General features: G+C 39.3%; 2 protein-coding genes and 1 long non-coding RNA gene across 3 annotated transcripts; 2 read left to right on the top strand and 1 right to left on the bottom strand.

Moving 5' to 3' along the window:
- The first annotated feature begins 143 nt into the window (after positions 1 to 143).
- On the top strand, positions 144 to 558 carry LOC143428441 (uncharacterized). Its single transcript, XR_013102423.1, has 2 exons — positions 144 to 314; positions 400 to 558. It is a non-coding gene; the product is annotated as an uncharacterized LOC143428441 (long non-coding RNA).
- A 70-nt stretch (positions 559 to 628) lies between these two features.
- Positions 629 to 3,480, top strand: LOC143428250 (kinesin-like protein KIF9). The gene is made up of 11 exons (XM_076902974.1): positions 629 to 780; positions 857 to 1,036; positions 1,117 to 1,302; positions 1,401 to 1,612; positions 1,677 to 2,030; positions 2,097 to 2,196; positions 2,262 to 2,397; positions 2,481 to 2,578; positions 2,664 to 2,798; positions 2,892 to 3,287; positions 3,349 to 3,480. Exons 1-11 carry the CDS (start codon positions 715 to 717, stop codon positions 3,391 to 3,393), a joined length of 1,908 nt encoding a protein of 635 aa, XP_076759089.1. The 5' UTR covers positions 629 to 714; the 3' UTR covers positions 3,394 to 3,480.
- Positions 3,481 to 4,545: 1,065 nt separating this feature from the next.
- LOC143427918 (erythroid differentiation-related factor 1) lies at positions 4,546 to 9,275 on the bottom strand. Its single transcript, XM_076902430.1, has 8 exons — positions 9,140 to 9,275; positions 7,548 to 9,000; positions 6,662 to 7,459; positions 6,406 to 6,585; positions 5,933 to 6,309; positions 5,516 to 5,834; positions 5,129 to 5,435; positions 4,546 to 5,027 (listed from the first exon to the last, which is right to left on the bottom strand). Exons 1-8 carry the CDS (start codon positions 9,170 to 9,172, stop codon positions 4,886 to 4,888), a joined length of 3,609 nt encoding a protein of 1,202 aa, XP_076758545.1. The 5' UTR covers positions 9,173 to 9,275; the 3' UTR covers positions 4,546 to 4,885.
- Positions 9,276 to 9,401: the final 126 nt, after the last annotated feature.

Below are 9,401 nucleotides of genomic sequence, written 5' to 3'. Positions count from 1 at the left end.
TTGTCCCCTCTCATTCCGGTCACAGTGATCATCTCTTCGAGATGTTGCGCCAGCCAAAAAAATAGGAAACCCCATACGGGGAAAAATGTATATCCAAAACAAGCATTCGATTCCGCAGAACTTGGCACGCTCGACCGAAAAACCCATAGAAGAACCGTGTGAAGCAGGACAGTTTCGGAACGACGTAACTTTCCCTGAGTATGACGGATAGGGATGACGTGGACGTCGATGAGAAAAACGTGAAGATCTTCGTCCGTGTCCTTCCCCTCGAGAGATACTGCGAATCGTGCGCCAAAATCGACGCTGAGCGCAAGGTAACTGAAAGATTCTCGTCCCTTCGAGAGGGACTCGAACGCTCCAGCTGTTGGAGAGCTAAATTCGTCTCGATTTTTCCACTAGACGATGTACGTGCGATGTCTGCAAGAGATGCAACCGAATAGAAGAGTTACTTGGAGCAAGCCGTCCTACTGGTGCTTCCCAACCGACCGGATCTTCTGCGATTCATCACAGGAAGAGATCTACCGTGTTTCGAGCGAGGACCTCGTGTCCAAGTAAGGAAAGATACATTTTTCCTTCCCTCGATACCGTTCGAGAGACTCTGCTATCGAGTGAACCACGTTTAGAGATTCGAACGGTATCGATCGCCTGGAGAAAGATGCGAACCAGTCGAGCAATCATAATTTAAGAATTCTAGGTGGTGTGAATTGCGTATTGATGGGCTACGGGCAGACCGGTTCTGGGAAGAGCTTCACCATCAGCGGTATTAGAAATAACTGGGAAGTACGGGCTATATCGGACACTAGAACTATCCAATGCCATCGCGTTGCAAACCCAGTGATTACATCGTTTTTCTCAGCACAGGGGATTAACCCCGCGGCTTTTGTCCCGCATGTTCGCCGAGAAGGAGAACCGGCGGGAGGTCAGTAAGATAGAGTACCGTGTCAGCTTTGTCGAGCTGTACGGGAAAGAGGCGAAAGACCTGCTGGCTTCTGGCACGAATAATAAAGTTAGAATAAATGAACGGGAACCGTTTAAGGTACTTCAAATGGATATTTGTTAAAAGAATGCGATCCTCTGAAGGGGTATTGTAAAATTGTAATCGAGAAAACGTTCCAGGATGTCTCTGTGGTGTGCGTGAATAACGAGAAGGAAGGTCTGAAGAGGATTTTCGAAGGAGAAAGCAGAAGATCCATCGCTAAGGAATCGAATTATCCGGCGTCTCATTTAGCAAGCATTGTGATTACGTTTCACGTGTCGAATACGAGCCTGATCACGTCCTGGGGCGTTGTAACCACAGCCAAAGTGATATTTTAGCACGTGTTTCCGTGTCTACGATTGTTTAAGCGAACACGAAAGGCGACTTGCTTTTACTTTAATCAAAGATTTCATTGAAACGTTAGATGCACATCGTGGAGACAGCTGGCACGGGGACAGCAGGAAGGACTCGTTGGAAAACGGCCTCGAATCTGGGTATGGCGAACTTAACGAAAACTCAGCTCGAACAATTCTTCTCGTCCATAGGAAGTTCAACATCGTCAGCCGTCAGCGTGATACGATCCAGCAATTTATTGAAGATTTTGGGTGGTGATTTCTTGGTTTCATCCGCCGTTCGGTAATTAAGAGAAAATTTCTCTTATCAAGTGGGAACTTTATTAATCGTTTAATAATTACAATAGATTCATATCTCACGTTCGACTCACTAAAGAGGATCTCGATGTCACTTTGTCGACGTTGAGATTTACAGCGAAAATCGCGAGATTAAAACCAGTTAAGATGAAGAGGGACATCAAGTTCACGTCAGATACGTTAGTGCAGAGGCTTCAGAGTGAAGTAAACGGTTTGAAAAAGGAGCTGTTGTTGAACGATATGTTCTTACGACAAGAATCACTTACGAATATCTCCAGATCTCGAGTGGAACAGATTAATCGTAGTATCGTTAGTTTTTTAAACGGCAAGATATCAGACTTGACGCTATTTAGTGCATCTCAGGCTCAAGTGCTGCTAAAGTGTATCAAGGATTTATATAACAGGTTGCATTATCTGCGTTAAGTATGAGATAAGTTTTCTTAGCGTCTTTTTAATAATTAAATCGTTAGATTAACCGCGAAGGAATGCGACGTTGACAAGTTGAAGGAGACCTATGATAACTTAATGAAAACCATGTCGGACGGTGGTGCATTATCGAGTTTGCCTAAGGTACTTCAATCGTACAACGATGTATACGATTGTCGACAAGTTTTTAATTAATTAATTATTAGTAGAAACCTGTTGTACTGTCCATCGATGATAATCAAATTAATAATCGGAAACGGCTTAGAAGCCCCGCACAATCTAGTCTCGAGGCTGAAGAAGTTAAAAAGGGAACAGGAAGAGAAGTTGGTAGCTTAGACAAATCTAGTAGGTCAATCTTTTTCTTGTTGGTAATGAGTTCTCATGAGTGTATACGAATAATCTAAGAAATATTTGTTAACGTTGCGTAGGGGTTGGTGTAACCTTAGGACCCTATGTGGAAGAAGAAGTCGATTCCTTACGAGCACCTGAACAAATACTCAAAATTGATAGCCAAAATATGGTGCCGGTTAGAATCATTTTTATCACAATGGATTACTTTTAGGTAATAAAGCATTAACGATACGTTGTTCATTTATATGGATTGAAAAAAGGTTCGACAAATGTTTGAACGTTTCTTAAATGAAGAAACAGTGTATGCAAAAATTAAGGAGGCGTACGATAAGAACGAAAAGACTCTCGCTATCACACGAGAAAGGTTCTCAAGTACAATCGATAAGTATTATCAGGTAAATGACAATGTAATACATACTGAAGTTTAAAGTCGATTGCTATGTACTCGGCTTAACTTTTATCTATTTGTTCGAAACGATTTTTCTTAGGCAAAAAGAAAGCTGGACGATGAGTGCGACAAACTTAACAAGCATCGACAAATCCGCCAGTTTTTGGAATTAAAAAGCGAAGGGAACGAAGTTGTTCTTGGAATGGAAAAAATGATTGAAAGTGATATCTTGTGCCTTGAGAAAATTCTGGCTAATTTAGAGCAAGAGCTTGAACAAGCGCAGAACAAAATCAACGCATTGTCGAACCAGCGCCTTGAAATGTGTTCAAAGTTGGAGTCTGGTTTTTACGAATACTGCGAAGACAAGAACTTTCTTCTACTACATTACACCAAAAGATTTATGAAAATACTGTTGGAATCTACTAAGACAGAATCCATGGATGTGATTCGAGACAAGTATATGAAGTTTCAACGAGCGATGTTGCGTAAAACAGAGGTAGATTGTTTAATTTCAATTTCACTCCCAGCTGAAATTAAATACACTTCCCTGTTAATAGGTAGGAAGACCTAAGAAAGCGCGACTCGACTGCAAAGGAAAGTAAAACTCAGTCCATGAGTAACTAATAGAAATTTATTATTTTCTTAGCAATAAGCATTAAGTAATAATACTCAATAAATTAATAAATGTATCTACGAGTAAAATACATTAAATTCTCTTTTATATTCAATTATTAAATGCGTGAAAATAAAATTGAACTAAATGTGTATTGAAAAATAAAGAGAAATTGATATTTTAATATTAAATATTTTTCTATTATTTCAAATATTCCTACTATCGCCATCCCTCCGAAAAGTGCTCAAACTGGTCGCACATCGTTATCGACAACGAAGTGAACTACCGACCGACTGGTGGCGCCATCTCTTCGAATAAGACTGAAACTACTCGCCGATTAGTTCGGATAATTCCTCGACAGATGGCGCCACGGTATCGTCTGACTCGCTCTTTCCTATAGCTTTCTCTCTCTTACTTTTAATGCGGGAAATATTAAATAAATTACAACAAAACTAATGAAATATACAATAAATTACAATAAAACTTAAGTTCTATATAATACAAATAGTTATAATATAATATTTCTTCTATCTATTGATGCAATTAAATAGTTTAGGGTATACTTACGTAAAAAATATAACAATTCATCTAAAAATAATTAATTATTGTAATTTATTGTATATTTCAGTAGTTTTATTGTAATTTAATTGATATTTCGCGCTTTAGAGGTAAGAGAGAGAAAGATATATAAGAAAGCTGTAGGAAAGAGTGAGACAGATAATACCTACTCTACTGTAGAACCCGTGGCGCCATCTCTGTGAAAAGTGCTCAAACTGGTCGCTCAGCGATACCGACAGCGAAGTAAACCACTTACGACTGGTGGCGCCATCTAGCGGGGAATTATCCGAACTAATCGGCGAGTAGTTTCAGCCTTCTTCGAAGAGATGGCGCCACCAATTGTAAACAGTTTACAAACACTTAACAGTGTAGTTATGGATGTTTTAATTATTATTTTAACATCGGAGAAGCATCATGACAGACTGTCACTGTGAAGCTACGGTGTACACACTGATAGAGCACAACACGATAACAAGTGACGCTAGTACTTTCAATTGATCAATTTTGCTAAAACTTTTCTAATGTTATATCAAAGCACTTGCGATGACAGTGCGTGAAGAGGACTAAACGAACAGGTCGACACATGGTTTGTGTATCCTATATATTTATATTTCTTGCTTATAAATCATATATAAATAAAAGCTTCGCTCTTCCTATGTACACACTAGAATAAAAAAAAGTCTTTGATAGTTTAGATGCGTTAAAGAATATGAGTCCCACGAAGATTTTGCGTCTGAAATGAAACAACGACCAGCGTCAGTGATCAAACTCGACGGTTCCTTCGAAACGGCTAAGCGATGTAGCGTTTCAGCGTCCTCCGGATCACGTCGACTTCGAGGAAGGAGTTGCTCCGCTCGTCAACACCTTGCGCATCATTATCATCATCAAACTGGCACACACACGCGATATATACAAGTAACCATTCAAGATTCTGTGATCGATAACATCTTTTCTAACTCTCGTAAAAGTTGTGCAATATGTTCTACTAACGTGAAGCCAGTCATTGTGACTGGTCGTAATGTTTTACTATAACATTGTTTATACAAATTGGCAAGTGTTTCTGACCTAAAATGCATAAATAAGTAAAGCATACTTCACGTATAGCGGTAACTGTACGATTGTTACTATGTAATGATATGTAATGATAGTTATGAAAAAGAACGTACTCTTTCTTGTTGCTGTTACTAGTTTTAGTGACGAACAATTTTGTTAAAGATCGTAAAATAAATTGCAACCTTTGCTCCAGTAAGATCACTAAACTTTCTTCATCCTCTATTAATCTTTGTTCGTCTGTTCCTTTTCCATCTTCAATACTTTCCTTCGCCACTTTGTTGCAGACAATGTTCGCGTTGTCTATCTTTTGTTTCTGTGAACTATTTCTATCGCATAATACGTCGATAATAGGTCTGCATTGTAGAATCAATTCGAGTCCGTTCTGATATGCTTTCAACTTTCCGTTAAAAGTCGTAGCACCTGAAATATAGCATTAATCTGTGAGAAAATTAAGAGAAAATTAATTAATTAATGATTGACATCTTATTTACGATACATACAACGCGCTTGATGTTCGGCTAGAGCAACCCTTTCCATTTGTACTGTTAGAAACTCCGTAGTTTGCTCCAAAGCTAATAAAAGCTTCGCAGCTTTATCGTAATATAACTTGCATAATTGTAAACTTGTTTTCCTTTTAATACTATCACTGTCTGGTTCGTGTTCTCTGTACACACGATGATACAAAGATGCGAGTCGATGCTGAATAGTTGCAGCTCGAAATTGATAAACCGGTTGCCTTGGTCCAGGTGTTTCAGTATCACAGTGCTTTAGAGCTTTTTGCAAGATGTCGACAACTTCCCGTTCCAATTCTTCTTCGGACTAAAAGAAATTACGATCAAAATTAGTAGCAAATACTGCGTGCCCTCTCTCTCCCTCTCTTTCTCTCTCTCTCTACTTTTCTCAAAAAGAGAACATACCTTACACCCAGTTGTTGGATAATCCTGCAACAATGTGGCCATAGTAAACAAAGTGGTAGACAAATCCCACGTAACAGTGTCCCAAATCGTTGGGTTTGATTTCCTTGATCCTAATGCTTGCAATGCTTTCTGGTAGCTTGCAAGTGCTTTGTTATAGAAGTGACGTTCCTGAGTGTTTTGCTTGACATGCATATGCGCGCAAAGTCGCATAAGCCTTCCTGTATTTGAATGTAACAGCGCTAGATTTGCCTCATCGTGAACAGTCTCGAATGCTTTCACACCTGCTTCTAGATGAGTTAGGGAACGAGTCAGTAACACTGTTACGCCGTCCGAGGAACGGGATGTTTCTTCTCCTAAGTTTTCTTGCTGATAACGTGCTGTAAAGATGGCATGTTGTTGTCACTCCTTATCACTCCTTATTTTTATTATTTATTTTTCTTTTTTAAATAACACTATGATTAAAAATTACGTACTACCAGCTTGATTCATATAAAGTACACCCAACTCGTTATGAATATTTCCTAACCGCCTTAAAAGATTATTTCTGTCCATTTCTAATGGTTCCAGCGATAACGCTTTCTCGTAGCACTTGTAAGACGCTACTAAAGTAGATTCTAAACTTTCTAAATGTTGTGGCAGTAATTCAACACCATCTGAAATTTATATAATCTCAATTACTGATCTGTACCAAAGTGGAATCATAGTTACTCTTCTCACCAATAAACATACTCATGTCCAAGTCTTCCATTCTACATATCTCTTCGACGATTTTCTCCTCGATTTCATTCTTCATCTCGTAATCCTTTCTATGCTTCTCGACGTTGCACCAGTCTTGCACAGCCATAAAACAACAGTCTCCGGCACGACCCAATAAATAACTTATCGACTTATCGTTCCTTATACCGCAGAAAATCTCCAATATTTTTTGGCAACGTAGGACTGCCAGCATGTATCTTAACGACGCTCCGTAATTCCTGTTAGCGTATTCATTTTCAGCGAGTACAGCGAAGATCAACGAAGCTTTTTCGTACAACAGCGTTTTTAAATGAGCGTTCCAACTGATGTTATCGCTTTTTTTGGGCGCTTGCCATGTCGGTAAAGTTTCGGCTTTAAGCTTGCGCAACAGTGCTTTAGCTTCGTTTTCTTGAACTTCCGTTTTTGATACAATTTTTTCAGCTTTCTTCGCCTTTTTCTGTTTTAACTTTTTTTTATGAGTAGGACTATGGTTTATTGGGGTCACTTCGGATTCCACTTCTTTTTTATCCTCTTTCAACGAGGTATAGGGCATGGGAATCGCTTGAAAAGGTTTGGCCATTTTTAAATTATTCTCTTCGTACAGTCTCTTCTCTTTCTCCTTTTCTTCCTCCTCTTTTCTTTCTTCCTCAAAATTATCTTCGGTTGGGAAGTACTGCAGGCATTCGAGTCCGTGACAAACATGATCCAAAGCAGTTAAACATCTTTCTTCGATCGTGCCCGAAATGGGTGGTGGTTTATACTTGGGCTCATCGCATTCCGCGTGTTCTTTAACTAAAAAAATATCAAATAATTTCCTGTCTTTTCGGTGTATCGGACTTAAAAATTTCTAAATAGACATCGCAGATTACAGTATACTTACTATTAGCTAACGTCAAAGATTTGATCGCAGCTTCTTCAGTTTCCGATTCCTCTTCTTTTTCATTCTCATGATTCGTGCTTGATTCACTCTGCGTGTCTTCTTCGTCGCTTTGATCGGACAATCCAGGACTGGCAGGATCCGTATCCGACGGTATATAAAGATCAGATAGCATGAAATGCGCGGAAGTCACAATCTGTGGATACTTTTCTTTAGTCAATAGCTGTATACAATTTTTCAAAAGCATTCTAATGGTACCCTGCTGCCTATGGTAGTCAGAGGAGTACTTCATATTGCGGGCTACCCTATAGAGTAACATAGCAACAGGTACAGTGAATGGATTCTGACCCTTTTCATCTGATAAATCATGACATAGCGACGTTAAGTCGTACAACTTTACAACATCGTCATCCTTCCCTTTGAACAACCAATAAGTGTGTCCAGCCTTTGTTGCATTGTTTTTCAAGAAGCTCAAAATATTCTGAGCAACATCCCTGATTACTTTGGGACTGAATTTGGAGTGATCTAAATTAGGGAGGTCTTCTGTTTTTATCAATTCATACTTTTGCACTATTCCATCCAAATGATAGCACATTACTACTTCTGGAACATTACACATTAAGTTGTCCAACCAATAGTCTATACCAGTTAACACGTTGATCGGTTTAGTCATATCTCTCAATCTGAGGCTTATACACGGATGCGTTTGCCCCCCAAATATTGGCATATCGGTACCAATGAGCATTTGTATATTCTCAAAAGTCCACAAAATGTTTCTTGCAAAATTGTGATTATAATTCGGGTCTGGTAACTTTTCTTCTTTCGAAGGTTCTGGTAGACACGGTTTCAGCGTCTTCACTGGTAACTGTGGTTTAACTTGTTGCTCTATATTATCAGCCACTACAATAGAGTGATACAAAAACTTGGATACCAAGTTTCTTTGCTGTAAAGTGTTTCTATTGTTCGTCTTGTGAAACAAACACTTTTCTTTGTCTCCAAGATTCTGGAAGATGTGCTCGTAGAAAAACTTCTTCAACCATTCCCAATCGCTTTCTGCTTGCCTAAGCAAATACTTGTGTATATCGAAATCATCTAATAACAAAGTATTTTCGATTCTATGGACTACCATGGATATAACACCATGATTGTAAGGCAACTTTAGTAATTTCTTTATATTCTCCGCATCAGATACGACGTCAACCTCTCCCACGCAATCTGGGAACATGTGCGCCATACGAAAGCTGGAAAAACCAGACGTTTGAGACCAGACACTCTGAAGACCGTAACTCTCAGCTGAGCTACTGAGCCAATTGCTCGGTGGCAAGTTTAAATCCGTGTTACATTGCAGTTGAGCATACGTAGCAGGTGTTTGTACAGCCGAGTACTTTACGATGGCAGTAGATTTGACTGGTTTCTTAGGTGAATCAGAAGGTATGGCCACAGACATTGGTTTGACCTAAAATTAAAACAATCTCACGGATAGACTGCAGTGACGTGATAAACTGCTTTTTATGGAGGATGTAAATGAGAATCGTTAAAATAACTATGACAAAATAAAGGATTCGCCGTTAGTTATCGATTAGAATATTACTTACTGTGTCGACTGCACTGTCTACACTTTCTGACATTTTTCATTCAAACGGTGTCACTCGCGTCTCTCCAAACTCGTCGCTCTGTTCCAAAATTTCTAGAAGGAACCAGAGTGTATCCAGATCCGACTACTCGCATAACCACTGATCATGCGATGCATAGAGACAGGATGCAACGACTTGAAAACAGTTCCCTACTTTATCAGTTCCGTTCTACGTTATCAGCTGGAAATGTAGAACACACGCTCGAAGATAATCCGTCTCCGAC

This window comes from Xylocopa sonorina, chromosome 10, assembly GCF_050948175.1.
Source record: "Xylocopa sonorina isolate GNS202 chromosome 10, iyXylSono1_principal, whole genome shotgun sequence".
NCBI lineage: Eukaryota > Metazoa > Arthropoda > Insecta > Hymenoptera > Apidae > Xylocopa > Xylocopa sonorina.
Note: the sequence above shows the minus strand (reverse complement) of the source record. Positions and strands in the feature narration are given on the sequence as shown.

Bases quoted from the DNA above. Each gene is read 5' to 3' on its own strand.
- LOC143427918 (XM_076902430.1), bottom strand. From the start codon at position 9,172: ATGTCAGAAAGTGTAGACAGTGCAGTCGACACA. The intron at 6,310-6,405 runs GTACGTAATTTT...CCATCTTTACAG, and splicing joins TTATATGAATCAAGCTGGTA to CACGTTATCAGCAAGAAAAC. The intron at 5,436-5,515 runs GTATGTATCGTA...GCTATATTTCAG, and splicing joins AGCCGAACATCAAGCGCGTT to GTGCTACGACTTTTAACGGA.
- LOC143428250 (XM_076902974.1), top strand. From the start codon at position 715: ATGGGCTACGGGCAGACCGGTTCTGGGAAGAGCTTCACCATCAGCGGT. The intron at 1,037-1,116 runs GTACTTCAAATG...AAAACGTTCCAG, and splicing joins ATGAACGGGAACCGTTTAAG to GATGTCTCTGTGGTGTGCGT. The intron at 1,613-1,676 runs GTAATTAAGAGA...TAATTACAATAG, and splicing joins TTGGTTTCATCCGCCGTTCG to ATTCATATCTCACGTTCGAC.